Source organism: Vidua chalybeata, chromosome 8 (genome assembly GCF_026979565.1).
Source record: "Vidua chalybeata isolate OUT-0048 chromosome 8, bVidCha1 merged haplotype, whole genome shotgun sequence".
Lineage (NCBI taxonomy): Eukaryota > Metazoa > Chordata > Aves > Passeriformes > Viduidae > Vidua > Vidua chalybeata.
Window position 1 is genome coordinate 8,001,492 of NC_071537.1, and position 22,554 is coordinate 8,024,045.

General features: G+C 40.2%; 1 protein-coding gene across 3 annotated transcripts in view; it reads left to right on the forward strand.

Moving 5' to 3' along the window:
* The first annotated feature begins 690 nt into the window (after positions 1 to 690).
* Positions 691 to 22,554, forward strand: part of ABLIM1 (actin binding LIM protein 1) — a 144,781-nt gene continuing 122,917 nt past the window's right edge. For all 3 annotated transcript variants that reach the window (XM_053949256.1, XM_053949254.1, XM_053949255.1), the window contains exon 1: positions 691 to 811. In XM_053949256.1, the coding sequence (XP_053805231.1) occupies positions 772 to 811 (40 nt within the window). In that variant the 5' untranslated portion in view covers positions 691 to 771. The remainder of the gene's footprint in view (positions 812 to 22,554) is intronic.

The following is a 22,554-nucleotide window of genomic DNA, read 5'->3' on the forward strand; positions in this document are numbered from 1 at the left end:
AGAGGATGTTACAAGGAGGTAGGGCAAACCCGATGGGTGTTGAGGATGTTGGACGCAAATCAATCAGAACAAAAAGATTCATTAATTCAGCTGCTCAAGGAACAGTTTGTCTCTGGGTATGTGCAACTGCGTAGAAGGAAATGCCTGGAAGTCTGCACTTACAGTCAGCCTAATTGCCTCTGCTGGGAGGGGTGTTGTGGGAGCAGAGAGAAGATGCCTGGGACTTCAGTTTTCCCTGTTCTAAGTGTGTGTGAAAATGGGTAAAAGTGTTTCTTTCACAGGCTCTTCCTCCTTTGTTTAGGTGCAGTATAGCCATAAAACAGCAGCAGTGGAGTGGAGATGAGATGCAGAGTAAAACAGACAGAAAACATTCTCAGGACAAAGTCACCTCTGGTTGCAGTCGACCTTTAAGGCTGCTGGTTAGGATCCTTCTCTATGAAAAACAAAGTTATCAATAATATCAGCTGATTTGAGATGGTCAGAACCTTAAGGCATGTCATTGTTTGAAAGACAGCATACCAAGGTCTCGATTAGTAATGGAATAATATCTAGAGGAAAATACTCACTCTTCCTTTAAACTGTTCGGGAACACAGACACACCTATTCTGCTTGGGCCACTCCCTTTCATACTGTTCAACCCAGGAAATAGTAGGAGTGGAGCTATAGAGTGAGCCACCTCTGAAGGCTCTCACTTGTTCCTCCAGCTTGCCATCCGTTCTCTGTGAGGCTGTAGCTTTTGGGGTGCAGGAACCACACTGCCTGAGAGCACAAATGGAACTGGAAATACATCAGAGCTCTGCAAACGGCAAAGGTTTGTCCTGGACTGTTGCTCTGCTATGTAAATCTTTAATGATAAATTACAGGTTAAGCCATCCACAGGACATTGGTTCTTGGATTTACAGAGGGAAATCAGGCTGAGGAACTTCTGTTGGACTGAAATTGGGATCTTTCTGATAAGAAAAGCAGTTTCTTTATTTTGGTTTGTTTTTCTTTACTGATTTAAGAGTTAAACACCTCCCCAGCCTGGTGTGTTTCATGAACAGTGGACTTTGTTACTTGGCTGAACAGTGTGTGCATGTACCCATGTGCTGCTCCTCTGGAATGGATATCTGAGCATAGAGAGCAGAGCACAACTCAGTGGAATTAAGCAGGCTTTTTATCCAGCTCTGACTCCCTGTGTATTTTTGTGAGAGCTAACTCACTGCTGTCTTTTGAAGTTTCCCATCTTCTAGCTAAAGATGATGACAGCATGCTGTTGCTGTGGGGTGAGTTCTGCAAAAAGAGGTTTTAGAGTTCTGCAGTGGCAGGTGGCATAAGAGTTCAGAGTATTGCTAATGGATGGTTTGAAAGAAAAGCTGATAACGTGTCAGTGTTAGGGTGCTTTTGAGGGCAGATTTCTTTGGTGTTTAACCTCAGGAAGCCTTGTGCAATCTGTGTGTTACTGACTGAGCACACCTACAAGTTCCTGTCTGTCCGGCAGCCACCTGTCACTGCTGCTGTCCCCGCACAGCAGACAGGAGGGGTGGCTGTTCAGGGCCTGCTGCAGGTGTGTGCTGCCTTTCCCTGGTTCAGGTATGACTGTGCAGCACAGGGTGCCAATGTGCAGCAGTGAGGTGCTCAACGAGGTGAGACTCAAGGCACTTCTCTCCTACACACCTAAAGCACATTCAGCACAGTTTGGTGGTGAGTGCTACACGGTGAATGCTCTTTGCATCCAAAAGGCATGCAAATCTTAGTTTGCTTAGTGAACATTCCTCTTTTTTTATACCACAGTCTTAGATAAAGGTGGGGGAAGAGGCATAAGTATAAAAAGATATATTTTGCTTTCTTGGGAACTCAAGTGTGGGTAGTTTTGCTTTTTCTGCAATGCTTGGACAGATAAATAAACCCTTGGGGTGCCCATTTGATTTCAGGGATTAGAGGCAGAAGAAGTAAAGTCCTATTTTCTTCTTTGCATTGTCTAATCCAGTATTTCTTGCTTAAAAACAGATATCATCTACCTCTGTGGGTCTGGAGATTAAAAATTGTACAGGTAGATGTATTGATGAATTGTGTACACCTCTCTATGAAAAGTGTCACTGTACCTTAAAAAAAACCCAACAAAACAACAGAAAAATACAACTCAAATTTTCTACCAACTATAACGACAAAAAATTATGTTTTCATCCATTACTATTTAGTCTTTGTAGGCCAAACCTAATGTTGATTTAGATATAGCAGTTTTATTTCTGTTCTTTCTCTCAATGTGGGCTGAATTAGGTGTGCAAAATTCCTTTTGCCATCCTTGTATCTTTCCTTATCTGTTTTTAAAATACTATTTTTTATTTATTTTTAATATAAATTAATCTCCACAGTGTAAAATGCAATAGCATTTGGTTAAAATCACCTGTTCCTGTATATTCATAGCTGTGGCACCTGTGGGCGTGGTTAGTGCTGGGTTAACAGCTGGACTCCATGATCCTGGAGGTCCTTTCCACCCTAAATGATTCTGTGTTTCTCTGATTCTATGATATTGCTGTGATGTGGGAAACACCACATCATTTTGTGAATTTAAGCAAATGAATATGTGATCCCCTGGTCCTGTGGGGATTCATTACATTGAGGTTATTCTCTGGTTCTCTCTCCCTGACCAGATACCCTGAGAACTGGGAAATCCTTGGTGATCTCTTGGGTGGGGATGGAAATCTCTTCTCTCTGCTGGGTCCTCGTAGATAAACTCATGATTGCCACACTAAGAAAGCACAGAGGAGACAACTGATCCTTCTCCCTGCTGCTCTGTAGGTGTTTGCACTTTCTCTTCCCTGCATTAGTAGGGGAGTCAAGCTGTCTTGAAATCTAATATATAGAGAGATAATTGCTTGTCATTTCATTGAAGTTGGTAATGAAAGCAGGTTGTTTAGTTTGACTTCCATTTTTAATCAGTTTCACAAGCTGGCTTTTCTCATTCTAGAAAAATGATCCCCTAATTCTCTTTGTCAGCTTTCTATTTCAAGGTGGAAAGCTTGACCGCATTCTGATGATAACCCACTGAGAAGGAGGAGAACTGAATTTTCTTTGCTTGTTCAGAATCAATTAATTGATTCCAGGAACAGTACTGTGAGGATCTGGATTTCAAAGAAAGCATAAATGTTGGGGGCAAAACTCAATAAGATCAGATCAGAAAACGACTACAAAATGGTGCATTATCTTCTAATTCGTTCATAGTTAAAGAAGAAATAACTGGGAGCTGCCAACTAGTTTCAGTCTGAAAATATGCACAACATATGCTTATAACATAAGGTTTTCTACTGATAAATGCTGTTGTGATCAGCACCTGTTTTAACGGATTCATCTGAAAATTTTGCTTAGTGCTACTTAAAGAAGTTCATCAATCAGTTTTTATTCACACAACCTGACAGCCACAACCTTGGCTGGCTTCCCTACTTTCTTTAATTGTTTTTATTATTGCTTAGCTCTTCTTAATTGCAGAACTCTTTCTCAATCAAACCATGGCAAAAGTCTGAATAAAAAAAAAAATGAACATGCCTCGAGAGTGTTAATAGCAGTAGGGATTTTGAAGCTGAATTGCATGCAAAAAGGATTTTTCTTTTTGGTCATTGATTTGTGTCCGTGGTAAATCTGTGTATTAAACAAATACCACAGTGGTAACGTCAACACAAATAAAAGGAAACTTAAGTTTTGCTCTAGGCTGAGGGAGTGTTTACATTAAAAAACCCAAACCAACCACCCTCCTAGTATGTACTATTAATAGTTGTTTACATTCTACAGAAACTGAAGAATTAGGCATCTCATGAAGTAACTGTCTAGATGCAATATTTAATGTATTTTTAATACCAGGAATACCATGGTGATGGCTAAGAATGAAGCAGAAATCCTCCTTCAAAGATGGCCAGGGCCATCTTGACTTTATATTATGTTCTAGTTACAATTAATTCAAAATTAATTGAAATCCTACACTTGTGTTTAAAGTTCAGCTGCTGGAAAAATGACTTTTCTTAGTAGCCCATGACACATAAGACTTTAATAAAACCCACCTTAACTTATGGCATTTGGTCATGGAGTGGAAGGATAAGATCAAGAAATTCTTGATATACTATTCTTGAAGAAATACTGCAGTAAATCTTTGCTGCAAATATACTGTGGTAAATATCAGTCAAGCAGTCAAAATAGTGGTCTTCAATTCTTTGTAGGTGCTGCATTTGGCTCATTCACCGTTCCAGTAATTTATGATATCACTGGAATGATTGTTCCCACTATTGTAAGACCTTATTTCCTACTTCCTCTTTCAGAATTGTAGCTTGCTAGATTGTGAGTGCCCTCCACTACCACTGCAAGATCAAGACTCTTGATTTAGTGCTATCTTTGAATAACTCTCAAAGGATTTGATAGGCACAGCTTCACAACATTGTAGATGACAGGGAAATATCCCAAGATATGGCTTGTCCTGTGTTGAGTGGCACTGGTAAAGAACAAACCCAGCTGTACCTGTTGTCAAATGAAGAGCATGTTTCTCTTTTTCAGTGTAGTGTCAGCTCTGGAAGTTTGCTGTGTTTCTCTGCTGCTTTTCCTGATGGTGCCAGATTACGGCTCTTGTTTGAGGAGAATCCACTAAACTATCAGTAAAATACAAGCAAGTGTTTGTGTAGCTATGAAATACCCAAGGGGATTAAAACTGCTCTTTATCAAATACTAGTTGGCATATGCTATATGTAATTTCCTACCAGTAATAAATGGAAACAAATCCCAAAAGTTTTTTCTGTTCCATCCAAGTATTTTCCGATGTCCTTGCCTCAGTTTTGCCTGTACAGAATGTGATCCCTGTGAGAGAAGGGGGTTGCTCACAGAGTAATAATTTTGCTTAACTGACAGTTTCTCCATTTTTAACAGGTCTCTTGCTCACTTGTGTGTGTGTGCAGCTGATTTAACCAGAAGATAGTGCTGACCACAAGAGGAAGGGTTCAACAGTGCAGTAGGATTTATTTAATTAGAAAACAAAGGCTAGCCAACACAGCATATTTAAAGCTGCTTTTATGAGGAATGTTGGCAGTGGATGAACTGATCTGATGTCATTTCTGGCATCCTGTAGCAGTGCCATAGTTTCCACTATATAGAAAGGTAACCTCCTAATCTTAGTTGTGATGGACATTGACAGTTTCTACTGGCTTCTGGTAGAGGCTTAAATTAGTCTTCGTAGTACAAAGAAGGACTCCTTTAGAGCTTCACTGATGCTACAGGAGGGCAGTGTGACTGCAGGAGTTCTCCTTTTAGAGTTATACCATGCTCTGAGAATGGCTTTGATGTTGGAGAATTTGGGTATTGGATGCAGCAAGAGAAATATTTAATTCTTCTGATCATGTGTGCTGGTGCTACATCTACAGCAGAAGATCCAGTGTTAGGAGACAGTGGGTAAAGTTAAATTAACATGTTCAGGAAGCCCTGCAGTGATCTAGAGGAGACTTTCTTCTGGTGTAATTCTTTACTCAAATTCAGCATTTTACTAAAGTTACCATGTATGTTTCTGTAATTGTGTGACATGTCAGAAGAGACTATAATGATACCAAATTTACTTCAATACATAACAAGAGGAGTGGTGCTTTCTTTGATGTCATGCTTGTAACATGTCACTCTTTCCAAAGGTACAGGAAATGAACTGAGGAATGAAAGATCTCTGAGGTTTCACCTTTGATCTCTTTGCTTCCCAGCATATTTCTGTCTCAGTTACTATGAAATCTACATTGTGAAGAGGATGTTACAAGGAGTTTCTTCACTCAGCTAGAAGAAAAATGTCAAAGTTCAAGAAAGGAAAAGTAAAGAAAAGAGTATGATTAAAGGAATTACATTAATCTTGAAAGTCTTCGCTCTGTTTAAATAAAAGACACCTAAACATTGCTGAGGAGTAGGGAAAAAAACTTCCTATTGAAGATCTGAAGGACTGCCAGCTTCTGCCAGGATCATTTTGGCTAATTGTTCCCTAGAATGGCTTAGGCACCTCTTTGACTTCAAGCACAGAGCTCAGCCCCACAGAAGTTGTAGGATTATTTATAAACTTGGGGATGGACAAACACTTGGATTGTGTTGTTGAGTCAATCATACAGAGTCTTGAGGGTGCAGCAGTTTTTATATTTATATTTCATATAGCTTTCACTATATCTTGCCTATGAAATTGCATCAGTTGTCAGCAGTTACACTTGGCTTTTTTTTGTACGTGTAAGTAAAAAGGATTGGGTTTGCTGTAAGAATTCATAGTGCACTGTTCCTGACATTGTTGATCAATAGATTAGCTTTGTGCTGCCAGGAAATAAAATGCTGAGCCATCTCATCTTCTAATAATGCAATAGACAGATCCCTTAATGCACACACTGGTATTTTATGTCTGAAAATAGATGCGAACAGAGATATTTTTTATTCTGAAATAAACATTGGAATGGATAAAGTAAGGTAAATATCCTTTGGTTGAATCAGGTCTTTTGTCATAACCTAACTCTTGTACTCACAGTGACCACAGTAACAGTGATTCTGCTTGTTTGGGGAAGAATAACTAAAAATGGAATTTTCAGATGGGAAAATATGTATAGAATTAACTCTTTGCCTTTCTTGATAACTTGGTTTTCTGTGGAAAATAAGCACTTTTAGTGTTAAATATGGAATACAATCTATTGGAGAATCATTGAGAAATACAAATGAAGTGGAAGGTAATGGTGATCAAGGAGAAGCACTCAGCTATGCTTTACATGACCTCTTCTTTTAATGCTGACCAGTCAGTCCCTAGTGTTATTATCTGTGGTACTTCTATAGTTTCCATTATCACAGGATCTGAAAACTTCAGTCTTTAATGTACCTATTGTTACAAATCCCTTGTGAGGGGAAAGTGATAGGGGAAAATACAATGAAAGAGATTAAGGGAATGGCTCAGGGATGAACAGCAAGCCTGTGGGAGTGCAGAGACAGCATATTTCCCAAAGCCTATGTTAAGGCTTCCAGAGGTAGTAGACTAGCTGACATTATTAGGGCTTTTTCCCCCCCTAATGTCATTTAAATATTTCATTTAGTGATTGATTTTTCTACGTCCTGTTTTTCTTGGTACTCTTTCAGCCCAGCTAGTACTTTCACATGAAGGTAGATGTCTGGTGTTGCTCTCCTTTACCCAAGAAAAAGATCATTAGATGTAATCTCAAGCATATTGTTTGGATATTTTTGTTTGTTTAATCTTTCTGCTCACTGCTTCGCTGAAGGATAAACTTGGTGGTTGTTGGGGACTGGGGAAGTGAGTCAGATTCAGTTTCTGAGCACGGAGCAAAGGGAAAAGCATTCCCAAGAGCTTGTAATGCTGCCTGTCCAGCGTTACAATGCGCTGCAAAGCTGGGTTTTTGTTACCAAAGGCTCATGTGCCATGGAAGTTATCATACATAGTTGATAACAGGAAGCAGAGCACAATGCTTTAATTCAGCTGAAAGATTTTGCAAATGTCATCAGTTGGGAAAGGAAATTGTCACAGTGTGGTCTTAGTTAAGTCTGAGATAGAAATGCAGTTGTGTTTTCTCTTGCGTTTTTTCTCAGTTACAAATTGTAACAGGAGAATAAAGGGCAAAGTGATGTTTCATGTATGTTTTGGAATGAATACCAAGAAACCAGTACATAAAATAACATTTGCTTTCTTATTTCCAAGTTGGCTTAACAGAAAGGCTTGTGCATGTAGATTCTTGCTGTTGATGTATAAAACAGGTCTGATTTTCAGTGTGCCACCTGGAGAGATCCCCAGGTGGTTTTTCAAAGAGTAGAAGTTTGACTCTGTACAGTGATACAAATGTAGCTACACCCTATTCAGACTTGAACTTGATACTGTCCTTTCACACAGACATTGACAGACTTCATGGGCCAGACAGACTTTGTAGCAGTTCTTGAATTTGCATGTGTGTGCTGCAGAAAGGGGCATTTGGTGGAGTTTGGCTAATGATTACTTAAAGGTCAGTTATAAAAGCAGTGAAAAAAATGCCGTGTGGCAGCTTGATAAGAAGCCTGTATGGGGCACTCATGCTTAATTGTGCTGCTCAGCTGAGTTATAACACAGATCCTTTTGCCTTTGATACCACTTCAACCTGAGCTAGCCCTTTTCAAGTAGTCACTTTTTTTTTTTTTGCCAGTACAGCGGAGCCTTGTGGCTTTGTGGTCTTTCTGTTCCTCCTGCCACAGGCAGTCCTACAGCTTACCTTAGAGAACCTTGTGTGGGTTTAAACCAGTAAACTAACTTGGTAGAGATCTATGGACTGTATAATTCCCACCTCTGCAGGTTCTTCATAGCCTTTATCACAATAAAAGATGCCAAAGCCCCATAGCTGTTTTTTAACTCTATCTTAAGCTTTTCTAGACAGTAAACTGGTGAAGTAATATTAAATATTAGTAACCAGGCATTTCAATCTGTTGAGAATAAAATTTGCATCTAGATGTACTAGCACAGATCTCTGAAGTGTCTGCTCAGTAGTACCAGTGCTTTATGTGGCCATCAGCAGTACTTAGATGAGCTCTGCTAAACGTTTTTTCTTGAGTGGATCTGGTCTCAGTGAGGAAGCAGGACAGAAAACAAGTCTAGTGTACTGGGAGCATATTTGCTTGTGAGGAACACCTGTTCTTCCCTGGCCATCACCACCTGAGTCCCGAGAGTTCAGCCAAAGCCATTCTGCAGTATTTAGCCAGGTAGATGTCATTGGCATCAGTGTGATTGGTAGTGGATTTCCTTAGAGGAGCAGAACAGAGACAGGTATGTGTGGCCACTGCAGCTGTCTGGCAGCAGGACTGCTGAGTCAGCTCTTGTGTGTTTTCTTCTCAGCCAGGATAACAACAAGATTAGATGGACCTCATGCTCCAGTGAGTGAGCTGAGAAAATACCCTGTTCCTGTTGCTCCTGGCTGAGGTACCTTAGTTCTTCTAAAATGTAGTGTGCTGGAAGTTTCCAGAAAACACAGTGGTGTTTGTGCCTGGGCTCTGTTGGGGTTTTGAGTTCCCAGAAGATGGATAGCATTGAGAAGTGGGCCATGGTAGTATGTGATGAACTAGTGGTGTTCTTATAGCAGTGGACATGCCTGCTTGCAGGAGTATCATGGAATCATAGAATTCCATGAGTTAGGTTGGGTTGGGGGGAACCATGAATGGCCCTCTAATCAAACCCCTCTGCAATGAGCCCCTGCTCATTCTTCCACTAGATTCTTCCATTCTTCCACATCTTCCACTAGATCAGGTTGCTCAGAGCCTGATCTGACCTGGCCTTGAATGTTCCAGGGATGGGACATCTCTCTGGGCAGCCTGTTTCACCACCCTCATTGGGTGCAATTGACCCCACTGTCCATGTCATTGGTGAAAACACTAATCAGTACAAAATAACACATTTGAGTAGTTGTGGTAGTTCTGTTCCTGGGTTTAAGCTAGGGGAACATTTAAATGTCTCTCTGACCTGAGCATAATCCCCACAAAATTTCCTCTTGTGCAGCAAGGGAATGGATTTTGTTTCCATTTGAAAATAATTTCTGTAAACTATTGGAATATAATAGCTGAGATACTTTTTAAGGACTAAAACATGATTACTTCAAAAGCCACAAAATAGCTTTTCACTACCGGTTTTTAAAGCTCAGCAAATTTTATGTAGCACCTGAATTATTAATGGAGATAAATTGGAAGAGGAAGATCTGTTGTCTTATCAGCCTTAAACAAGCAGTAGTTGGTTGACTTTGCAGAGAGAGGCAGCTCCTGCTGAAGCCATGAGTGAGCAGGTCCTGGGTGAGGAGCCCTATGGGGTGAAGGCCTTCTGTCAGTATGCCCAGAAGATGACTGCCTGCTTTGGACACTTAGGTAAAGAACATGAGATGTGCATGTGGATTTTTTGGTCTTCATTATGTGGATGAAGTGTTTCCTCAAGTTTACAGTAAATAGCTGAGTGTTTGTACATCAGCCTGCAGTCTTGAGTAAGTAAATAGTGGGTGTCAAAACTGAAAAAGCTGAATGTCTGGAGTAATTTTACCACAAGTAAAGTTTTGCTTCTTTTTTGTGCGTGTTTATTTGAATGTTGGATTTTTTTTCTTTGCTTTGCTCTCATTTGTTGGTTTAGTTATTTTATTGCTTGGATAACTATATTTCATGGTAAAAGTAGGTAGAGTGCTTGCTCATTTTTCATTTAGATGAAGGCCCTTTTTTCCTCTCCTTACTCTCAATATCTTTGAGAATTCTTATATGGAGAAGGTAATCCTAGTAATCTTGTTGCCTTGGACAGAAGCATGAAACATTATTTGGGGCTATCTACTTGTGCAAGAGATGTGTTAGCTTCTGAAGTGGTATGGTGAGGGAAAAGGAAAATTTCGTTTTACCTTGTTTCCTGTATTTTTGTTTTGATTATTTTTTGCAGCTGGGTTTTGCTGAAGTGGTGTGACTGACTTCAGTTTCTTGGGTTTCTGATTGGGCTGTTTGTTGCTTTCAGTGCAAGACTAGAGTCACACTGAAATGCATTTGCAAGAAGTTTAACTCTGATGGCAGAAGAAATTAAGACAGCATTAGTGCACTACACATTTCTGCTGAAGGGCAAGTCTAATCCTCAGTGCTTTTCTGAAACACGGAGGGATATTTCCTTTTCTATGTATTTAGCCCTTGGTGTTTGGTTTTTACTGTTATTCACTGCTTACTATTCTGTTTCTTAATTTATTTATGGATTGCAGTCAAATTTTTTTTTGTTACTTCTGTTCTTGGAGTGTTAGTAGAGATGCTTCTATTCCTGGTTGCATATGAAACATGCATGTATTTTTTTATCCAGGCAGCCAGTTGGTGTGGTGAATTCAGAGGGGATTGAATAAGAAATGGTCTTGAGACATCTGGAAATATTTATAAATAAAATATTTATAAAGTTGGAAATGAGATAAAATATTTAAAGTAGCTGTTCTGCATAATTCCTGTCTCCTATCCAGCCAGCCCCCTGTGAAAACTGTCAGTCTGGAAAGTGCCCATACCTCACACTGTGCTCTGTGAAGGCTTGAGATCCCAGCACTGACTACTTGGATTAGACACAGCTTTGAATTGGCAGTGATTTAAACAGGTTTTGCTACTTGGCAGATCCTGAGAACACTTCCTCAACCCTAGTTCTGAGCTGAGTGCCCTGGATTGCTGAGACTTCCTTTCACAAAACATAAAGACAGGGTTGTACCCCTGTGATTCCTGCCTTTTTCCTTTCTCTTCACAAGAACATCAGAAATCAACCTCTACCACTTAATTGAATGCTTGACTTAAGTGGTAGGAGATTGCCATTGTCTTCTTGATTCAGACTGAGGCTAAATCCCAGTGTTTAGTGGCTGTTGTATGAGGCTGTCCAGGCCTTGTCCTTTGCCTTGGACACAAGGATGTGCTACAAACAGTCCTTTATCTGACTTGGAAGCCACTGTGATGCTTCCTGGCCTTCTTTTGCTTATTTCTACTGCTTGTTCTTTTATATTACATATTGACAGGATTGAAGCTTTTGGAGACAAACACTGTATTTAAAAAAAAAAAAAAGGAACTATCCAAAAATCATACTGCTTTGTGAGCAGCTGGCATAGGGTCTTTGAAAGTGCAGTTCCCAGACAGTGACAGCAGTAGCCAGGGCTGGAAAGAGGCAGCATTAGAGAAGTCTGTCTCAGGGGAAGGGGGATCTTATTTTTAATTAAGCAGGATGTTTCTGCAGTGACATGTTAGGGTCACTAAATCCTGATCATTGTCCCCCACCAGTTTTGGTGGTGGAAGGACCCTGGATTGTGCTGCATAGGTCTGGATTGGTCTGGATAGGTCATCAGACTCTTCTACAGTGGTCACAGGCTGAGTGCTTTTGTAGTGGACATACAGGTCATACTGGTTTAGTTCTTACTGCAAGAGCTGGTGTAGTGAAAATCTTGGTGAACAGAGCTGGAGGTTGGAATCAGCATGGGCACAGCACAAAATGGGGAGTCAGCTTTAAACCAGTGTGTTCAAACTCCAGTGTAAGGACAGACTTCTGGGTGTTAGGCAGCCAAGCTTTAGCAAATGTTCCCACAGTTTCTGCAGGGCTCACCTTTCTGCTCTCTGAGGATTGACTTCTGCAGCAGAGTCAGTGTCTGGGCAATGTGTGTGTTTGCCTCACCTCAAAGTGCAAAGTCCACCCTGATGTGTTAGTGGGGCTGGATGGTTGGCACTGCTCTTGTCAACATCCTTCCCCAATTACCTAGCAACAAATGGCACTCTCAGACTGAGGGATCCTTGGGTTGACTCATCCAGCCTCTCCTGTGAGTTGTCCCTCTGTTTAAGCTCTGAATGGAGATCCACCCTCAGTAGAAGCCTTTGGATTTTCAGAGCTGCCTCTTCCACTGAGGGGCTGTGGAGTGCAGGTCAGTAGGTTAAGAAATCTGGGAGAGAATGAAAAATTGCTGCAAAGCTTCATTTTCCTAGGAGGAATGCTTAAAACATGGCATTTGCTGAGATCTCTGATGTGATACAAGATACTCTAAGGCAGAACTGAGTTGCTATATCTATTGAGCCAGCTCTTCCTCAAATACACATTAGCATCACACCATTAAAATTAGTACAGATTTATTCTGGCTTGTCCTACTGTGTTCTCCATTGATTAGAAAATCCAGGAACATGGCTGTTTAAGGGCAACTGTAATTGCACACTTGTTTTCAAGATAATAAAAAAAAGTCATACTACTTGAAAAATAGAAAGTAATTGACCTCATTATTACGTGTAATAATAGATTATCAATGTCTAGATTTATGAGATGGTATTTTCTCTTCAAAAGAGTAAATAAAGCAGTCTTCTCTTCAAAGCCTATCCCCATCTGGAGTTAGTACTTGAGCTCTGAGTTTTGAGGGAGAATTAAGTGACAGTTTCTCACTGTGCTCAGTAAGCCCATTGGTAGAGTTTTTGTCACCTTCTAATTTGGAAAAAGCCTTACTGGAAGCAGTGCAATGATTACACGGGGTCATTTTGCAGCTGCAGTTAACTTCTCTTTGTTAAGGGGAGTTGAAATTCTGGGCCAGACACTGGTTGCACAGTTGTCTCTGTGCCTTTCACTGAGTAGAGAGTCTGAAGTTGCCTCTGAGCATGTCCAGGTTTGGGGTCTACCTGTAGCTTCCTCTTACAGATGATAATTGTTCTTAGTTTGGGTTTGTTTTTTTTTTTATCTCTTTCACTTTGGAATTTCCTGTGACTTTCCATTGCCCTGTTGATGATTAACTCTGCTTTTACCCAGGGAGAAATATTCATTAGATGATTAGATTAGCAAGTCACTGGAATTGGATTAATGTAAATACTTCTTGTAGGTGAAGCAGGAGGGGTTGGCACAGTGTCTGCAAAGCCTCTGCTGTCAGCTACACAGGAAGGTGGGGAGGAAGAGCAGAAGCAAACCAATCCTTAATGGTTAGGGAAAAACTTAAGTGCTTTTGTTTGCAATAGGCAGTGAAAGCTGCAGAAAGGATTTCTCCAAAGAAATCTGCTTATAAAGTAGTGCCAGCCACTGCCTGTACCTTCCTAAAAAAGGAGGACCAACGTGCTCCACCTTTGCTACAGCCTTTTCTCCACAGCACACAGACAGACCTGGCATGGAAGAGGGCCATGCTAGATTAAATGCACAGATGTGCATTTATAGCTTATGATGATGATGATTCTATAATAAGATTTTTGACACAACAAGGTTTTTTGATTTTAAATTAATCCTCTTATGTAACTCAGTTACGTTCTTTCTATTGTCCTGAATATTAATCTGATTTTCAGATACTCTTTTTGGGTTTGATTTTGATTTTTGCATTTGCAGGGATGAGTTTCAACTGATTACAATAGTTTTAGATGGCAACCACCTGATCAAGCATACTGTTCTAATCTCTTGAAGATAATCACTAAAAATATATCTTCCTTAATCTCCTTTGCTGGATAAGAGAAAAAGAGAAGGATTGGAAAGGGCAGTGTGCCGTGAGACTGACTGCATGCACTACAGGTTGCTTTCCTTAGCTTCTTCTGAATAGAAATGCCATCTTTCCCCATCTTAAACAGCTTTGGGAAGCTGTGTGGCTCAGGTGAAGAACTGGTGCTGGAAAAAGTGAAATTTCGAAATTCAGTCAGAAGAATGTCAATAATTGAGGATGGGGATATTGCAGAGGTCTTGTATCTCATTCCCAAGCAGAGCTTGCTGAAGCAACTGCCCTACTTGAATCCAGATGACTACTACTTGTGTGAGCAGCTATATGACACTCCTGAGCATCTGGGTAAGTGAAGACTGCCATCAGATCTTGATTCTTGGTTGGCAAATAGGCTAATTGCTTTACAGTTATGTTTTCTGTAGCAGCAGGATACTGACAGAACGTGTGTTCAGGTGTGGAGAAAATACTTCATCACTGACAGAGGGAAAGAAGAATAAAATGCCAAGTTAGAATCTGGAAGTAGTTGGTGGATATAGGTACAGCTCTCTCTATATGTTAATCCTGGGGCAAAGAGGGGACCTCTTCAGAAGTATTCAAGTTAAAATAGTACCTTTTGAAAGCACAGCATCCTGTAAGTAGTGTGTTCAGAGCTTTCCTATGGCATTTGTGAAACTGTGTTCCCTTCTGCTTGTTTTTAACCTATTGCCAAGGAGTATTATTTGAAACTGCCTCATTCTTGAATTGGAAGAAGTGATTAGAAGTCTTTCTGTGCTCACCTCCTTGTCATTTATTAGGCTTCTGTTGTATTTTTTATCCAGGTGCCTCCTTTCTCTGGATAAGAAGTCTTAACTTACTTAGATGCTCTTTGTGCAGGAGCCAGTCCATGCCTTTGATTATCCTTTTACATTTATTTTCCTAATTCTACCATGACTCTTGAAAAATTGGGTAATAAAACTGTGTTCAGCATGTAGCGTAATGTGGGTTATGCAAAGAGTTATAATGATGTTCTTTGTACCTCCCTGTAGTTTCTAAAATTTGGTTTGTGTTTTAATTAATATTGAACATTAGCTTATTCCTTAGTAGAACTATTAGTGGTGGGAGAACTTATATCTGGAATTCTTCAGCTTAATTGGTTTGTTACAGTCCATTACAAATTAAAAAAAAAAAAAAAGTTTCCTGAAAACTCCTGTCTGTGAATGAGAATTTGGCTATAAATGTTAATTTCTTCCAGATAAATTTCAAAGATATTATCTTCTAGGACTTGCTTTATGGACTTCAGTTTTGATAACCCACACTGTTTACGTATTGGAATTTTGTCTGTACTAAGCAGATGAAGAAAGCTGCTGTATGCTTGTCACTCTGTCCAGCTCCTCAAAATGTTAATACTGAGTGACTGTATTTGCTAGGCAAGTATTTTTCAGAGATCTACTTTGGTATATGACACTTCTGTGCAAATTGCTTTTTGCTAGTCAGCTCTGTACCTAATGAGCTTCACCTTGTAAGAGAACTGTCCCAAACCCATATACTGTTGCAGGTAGTTACTGCTTCTGAGTAATCAATTATTTTAAAATTAACATTTCAATGAAAGCAATGCTAAAACATGGAGCAAATATATAATATAGCTGTGAGCTGAGGAAAAAAAAAAAATCATTCTGCCTTGCCATCCCCCACAGTGTTTCCCAATGGTATTCCAGAGAAGAAAATCTGCATACAATTTGGCATTTTTATAAATCGTCTTTAGAACTGACAATTATTTGGATGAACAGTGACCAGCTATATGATCAATCCATGCAGGACTCCAGCAAAATCCTTGCCATCATAGCAGGCTGGGAGCTGTCTTCTAACTTGTACGGGGCCTAAATCAATCTGGAAATCTGCAATTTTGGAGCTCTTTACTCATGTGTAAGCAATCACAAAGATAGTGGGACAGGTTTAGCATTATGCTGCAATAGATAATGCAAATAACCACGATGGATTTTTTCCTTTCACCCTCCAGTATGGGAGCTACTATTCAGTAGGGTGGGAATTGTGGTCCTGCTTCACAGTGCTTTGTATAATGCTAACTGAAAGGTTGAAAGGTGTCTGGTGCCTCAGTTTTACTTAAATTGCAACAATTGGAATCAGAATCTCACCCACTTAGAATAAAAGCGGTGAAATGGCTTTTGAAAACAGCCTGGGGGTAAGTGCTGTGTGTGACTTTAAGATGTGAAACATGTAAGTCTGTCTCTTAGGCCATGTGCTGCTTGGGGATTATGGTCCCTCAAGTACTACAAGATTTAGCAGCCTATAAACCCTGCTGAAGGACAGTTTGCTGTCTCTATTTGGCATTGCAAACAGAGATTAGAAATTACACTGTTCAAAGCATTTGGAGACTCAGTAATTATTTTCCTTGCTGATCATAAGTGGAATCATAAACATCAAGAAAGGCCCATATTTTAGGTTTTTGTAAGGTCAAGAATTATCAACAGGTGCAGAGCTATTTAGTATTCAGGAGGTGAGCCTTTGGAGTCTCATCTATTTAACCCATGACTTGCTTTTACTTAGCTCTTGCATTCTGAAATTCCATCCCCTTCATAATGGGAATGTGGGAGGTTAAACTTGTCTTACAAAGTTAAATGGTGGCATCATACTGACAGCTAAGAGCACTCTAAAAGCTGAAGAAAACGTGAAACAAAGGAGTTGAAAAGTGGCCTTGAATCTGCATTTCTCTTGAGTTCATTTGGCCAAGGAATTTAAGCCGCCTTCCCTTCTGTGTCCAGGGGATGTCTAAGGATGCTTCCTGTGAGAGAGATCGCCAGTCATGGTTTGCTCCAACAAAATCTGTTTTACCTAGAAGGCCTGGTTCAGCACATGGCTTTGATGCTCTGAGGCCAGACCCTGATACAAAGGAGTCTCTGGGAAAATACCCGAATTTGAGGATTAGCAAAACCTGAAAGTTGGTTGCAAAAGGGCACTGAAATTTTGATGAGAAAATGGTCTTGGGACTGTGTGATGTTGCTTCTCATATAAAATACTATCACCTATCACTTGTACCAATGACACCTTGTGCAACCTTGCAAAGTGGTCACTGTGGCTGTGACAGTGCACACCTGAGGGAAAGGAGATAGACACCACGTTACCTAACCAACCTCTTTCTTGTATGAGGTTAGTACCTCTTTATGTAACCATACTTATTTAAAGCATCACTTGTGAGAATGGCTGCTTCTCTTGCATCAGCTGGATGTAAAGGAAGACAGAAGCAGTCTAAGAGGATGAGAAAGGCATGGAGGGAAATGTAGGGAGCGTGAAAACAGTCTAGTGATGAGACAGGAAGTAAATTGGACTGGTGGAGGAAAATTTATGAAGCACCAAGATCCCATTTAGTCTTCACTGTGTAAAAGAACTGGCTGGGTGGCTGAGACAAACCAGTGGTGGAGAATGGACTCAAATCCAATTGGACGACAGTCACCAGTGGTGTTCCCAAGGGCTCAGTACTGGGCCCAGTCTTTTTTAATAACTTTACTGATGATCTGGATGAGAGGAGTGAGTGCACTCTCAATCAGTTCACCGACAACACCAAGCTGGGTGGGAGTGTTGATCTGCTGCAGGGCAGGAAGGCTCTGCAGAGGGGTCTGGACAGGCTGGATCGATGGGCTGGGGCCATTGGGATAGGGTTCAACAGAACGTGTGGAAATGGCTCAAAGCTGTGCCAGGGAAGGTTTAGACTGGACATTAGGAAGAATTTCTTTACTAGAGCATGGTCAGACACTGCGCTTCCTAGGGAGGTTGTCGATCCCCAAAGCCTGTCAGTGTTTGAGACATGGACAGTGCCATAAATAACTTGGCCAGCTCTGAGTTGGCCTGGCAGCTGAATTAGATAATTAATTGTAGGTTCCTTCCAACTGAAATAGTCTATTCACTTTTATTCTGTCAAAAATGGAGTGCTGGGGAAAAGAAGGTCTGTTTTTTCTGTGTGTATGTTTGCAGAGAGGAGGAGTCCAAGAGATGAACATGGTGATGTGAGGGAAGACACAGAGGTAGAGTGTTCTTGAGAGGAATGGGCTTTGCAGATTTGAAATGAAAGGCCCAGTTGTAAAATACAAGCTGCAGCATAAAACTGTTCTATATCTTGAGTTCCCACACATCAGCTTCTTTGCATTACTAAGGTTTTCTTGCTAAGCTGTGGCAAGAAAGGTAGAGCCCCCAGTTAGGGAAACAAACTCTTTATATCCCATTGTTATTTTCCATTCTTAGTACCAAGGAGTGCCCAAGATCACCCTGAAGGCTGCAGTTTGTTTAACACCAATCCCTGCTGTTACTTGGAAAGAAAGAAGGAAAAATGGGGAAAAAAAAATCCTGTTTTAATCTTGGGTCTTACCTGCTAATGGTGCTCTGAGTAGATCCCCACAGAATGGATCCTTGATGTGACCTGTGGCCATAGGACTTTGATGGTGCTGTGTGAACTTCTCCTGTGTCCAATCTCAAATTCTAAGAAATCTCAGAAGTGGGAAGCAGTGATAGGAGAGAGGAAAATCCAGGTTCTGCTGGCATTTTAGTAGGTGGTACTCCTTTAGATGCTGAGAGGTGCTGATCAGACTGCTGCTGTCCTTCAGATGAGGTAAATCTCCTTTTTGATAGTGTTTCAAATTGATTCCTTCAAGTGAGCAATCTCTCTTGGCCTCTGTCCCTGTATATATCTTTTAATGATTGAATAGGGAGAACGCTCTTAAAATTTGTGGTAATCCAAATTCAGAAGCATTATTTCATTCTTCTGCAGGACAGTGTCATAATTCAGAATAGTCCTGATAAATCAGCTATATGGTTTGAAATTATGCAGTTCAATTTCAATGTCTAGAAGTGTAAAGTGTGGACTTGCACAGATAAAAAGTGAACTATTATACACTGATCCTGAAAAGCACATGGAGGATAATTATACTTACCATAATATAGATTATAATATACAGTTAATATAAGTGTAATGTGTGGTAAATATAGATTGTATAATACTGCTGCCGTTATTTTTCTGGGATGTGTTAGGAAATACATACAGCAGTTGGATAATTTTTCTCTCTTCCTGTTACTGAAGAGGACTTTGCTGGATAATGTCTCTAGGTTTGGACATTATATTTTTGAAAGATACTGATAAATCATGAGGGAAAAAAAGATTTATGAGAAAAGATTAATGGAATTAGGTTTGCTCAATCTAGAAGAGTGGTGATAATTGAGGGATTTAGACAATCTTCAGCTGAGTAAGGGATTCTCAATTGTCCTGAGAAGCACAGAGAAGTATCCTTGTGAAAAATACTGAGTAATGGTTTTGTGTTGAGTAAGAAATATAGCTGAAACTCCATCTGTGTTAGCTCTTAGTAATCTTTAGTTCTCAAAGTATGAAGAGTTAGCTTGATTTTTTTTGTTTTTAATAAAGTGTGAAACAGAGAAGTAATTGGCCATTTTCAATATCTCTACTGCAATTTAGTCACTGACATATTTTTACTTAAAATATTAGAACAGTTAATGGCTTTGTAGCCCTTGGCTTTCTGTTTCAGAATTCTGGCAAGTGGTTGTCAATGTTCGGATCAATCTAAGCTAATTGGTTTAGTAGTAAATCAGTGGTTTAGCATTAATCTGCATTAAGGTAGCATCATTTAGAGCAACTGAATTCCACTGTAGGGCTCACTGCTCCTTCTCCTAAATTCTTTGTTATCCGTAATCCAATAAACAAGAACAAAATTGCAGTTCTTACTGTTGGTAGATGCTAGCAAGGAATATGATCTAAATCAGCTGTAAATTCAAAGAAATAATGAAAATACTGTGTTTTCCTCTATGGTATGTAAATAGGCAATAGCAGCAGTGTGAAGACTGTTCAGTGAAATTGCAGCAAAGATCTCCTCTGCTCTGTAACTCCATAATGCCAATGGGTGCTCTGGCTGGAAAGGGCACATGGGCATATTTTGGCTGCTTCCCCCCAGCGTTGTTTACAGGGAGCCCTGCTTTTGTTCTCTATCTGATGGAGACTTCCTCCCTTGTGTCCGTCATCTGCAGTTGCATAACCTTGGTATTTTAATCAAACAACCCGGAGAGAAATGCCGTCCCCTTCCTGGGCAGGGTTGCAGCAGGACAGCAGGGGTGGCTCCCCTGCAGAGCTGCAAGGGCAGGAGAGCGGGGTGCCCTCCTCCTGTGGTCTGGGGTGCTCAGAGCCAGCACAGCCTCCTGCAGGCAGGACGGATTCAGGTAAATCTGAACTGGAAGCTGCTTCCAAGCTGAAGAGGTTCTGGGCTTTCCAACTGGATAAAACTCTGGTGGCACTGGGGTGGGAAAAAGAGAGGTAGAAATTGCTGTTTCTTCTCATCTGAAAGCTGTTCCTTGGGCTTGGTCTGCTTCTCCAAAAGGTGAAATAGTGGGGAAATTTCTGAGCAGAGAGAAGGGCATAGGAAATGGCTGTTCTCACTCACTGCAGCTTTGACTTTGCAGCATGGGTGGGGTGGAATAGGACTGACAGAGGGGATTGGTATTCCGGCTTCCCTTGCTTCATCCACTCCCATAGGTCCCTCATGCACGGGTAAGGAGAAGATGAATGCTAATGGCTGTTGGCTTCTTCTCCTCATTTATGCCTGTGAGGTTGGGGTGTCACTAGGTAGACTTTTGTGTACGGAGACCTTAGAAGTGGCTCTTAGCTTGAGATACTTGGTAAATCTCTGTGGTGAAATAGTTAACGGGAGGAGAAAGGAGGAAAGGGAACCAGGAATGTTCTTCACCTGGTCATGCAGACACAGGGCAGCTGAAAGGGAAAGAAGGCCATGTTAGAATGGATGATTGTGATTACAGTTTTTGCATTATCCTGCTTTTGATGTTTTGATGTTTTGATGCTTTTGGTTACTTTCCTTTAAATCTTCATGGTGGGATGCAGAAACATGTGGTACCAGGGGATGCTCATCACTAGTTTGTTACCATGTGAATTAGATGGTGCAGCTGTGTGTGCAGTTTTCAATGTAAAATATAGAAACATTAAACTGTAAAATGCAAAAAACACAAACCAAATTACCTTGTCTGTATACATCAGTACTTGGAAGATGTATCATATTGTTTGTTTTTTAAGTTGGCAAGCCCTTCTTTAAGAAGAAGAATGATTTAAAATCTGTGACTCTTTTGTATGAGGCAGCGGCAAAACATCTTTTATAGCTTTTATAGTTACCTTTTAGAAATTCCACTTGGTGCAGAAGTTGGAATCATTATGCCTACTCTCGATTTGTTGTATGTCTGCTTGCTTAATACTTTTATGATGATCCTACTGAAATGGCAGCAAATAATTTAAGAGAAATGGTGGCAAATAATTTAAGAGAAAGGTTCAAATATGTAAAATTTTTCATGCTGAAACAAGTGACCACCCTAATTAGCAGATAAAATCACAACCACAAATAGAAAAATTCCAGAAGCTGGAGTAAGGTGATAAAAATGTATTTGCTGTAAAATCTTGTTTGAATATATTAATATGACACTACATAGCCAAATTGTATAAAGCATCTTTTTAGCTTTCTTTGAGGTCCTCTGTGGTTCATTTGATAGGACACTGGACTGGCAAATACTTGTTGGGAGAGACACATTTGCAGGACAGATTTAGGTGCCTCTTTTGAGAGTCCTATTTATAGTTTAGTGTGAAAACAGAAGAGGAGGAATTTGTCATTTGGCACAGTGACAATTAAATAGTCCAGCTTGATCTAAGGGTGGTTTGTGTCCAATGCCCACATGGTGGGTTGCCTCATCCCCAGGCACCATGGACTTGTGGAGTGCTTTGCTGGATGTTGTATTCTTGAGGCACACACTAAAGGTTAGTGCTTAGTGGAGAGGCTGTCACATCTCTCAGCACTGCAAAACAAAGAACTTGTTGCTTTACTCTGCAAATTAACAGATTGGCAGGAAGCTGCTTCAATCTGGTGTTGCATAGACCTCTCAGGGAGAAGTTCTTTAGACCAGAGAGTCTTTACAGCATTCCTGCTGATTTCACTGCGCCAAAAACTCCCAAGACAGGCAGTGGGGTTTATTTTGCACAGTTAATCCAATTCTGAAGTGGATTTTCAATATCAAATCTCCTTAACCTTAGGCATGCACAGTAAAGGATGACACTTGCATGTGTGCTTTCCCGGTGGGGATTCCTGCTTTCATGCAATTTTCAGCATTTACTGTGGTGACTGTCAGTGAAGATTATTATGTTTTTATCAGCGACAGTATTGGTTGTGTTCATGAATTTTCTCAATAAATTCAGTTTATAGCAGGTGAATAGTGATGATTTTATATGGTAGTTTTTTAAAAAAATACAAAGCACTGTCTGTACTCATATTACTGTACCACATCTCAATTTAGTGCCAACTATGTGTGCATACGGTGAAGGTCACACAGGTGTGAAGAAAGCATGATCTCCTTTCTAAGGATTAGCAATAGCATAAGCTGTTTGGAAGCCAGTTGTTACATCAATAACATAAATATATGTTCAGAGATAAATGTTTGTACATATCCGCAGCCAGAAGATTTACCCATTAGTGAGCTTGTATATTTTTGGAGTATATTATATTATATTATATATATTATATTATATTATATTATATTATATTATATATTATATTATATTATATATACTGGCAAAGAAGTATAATGTAACCATCTTTTCTCATCTGTTTCTGAAGAT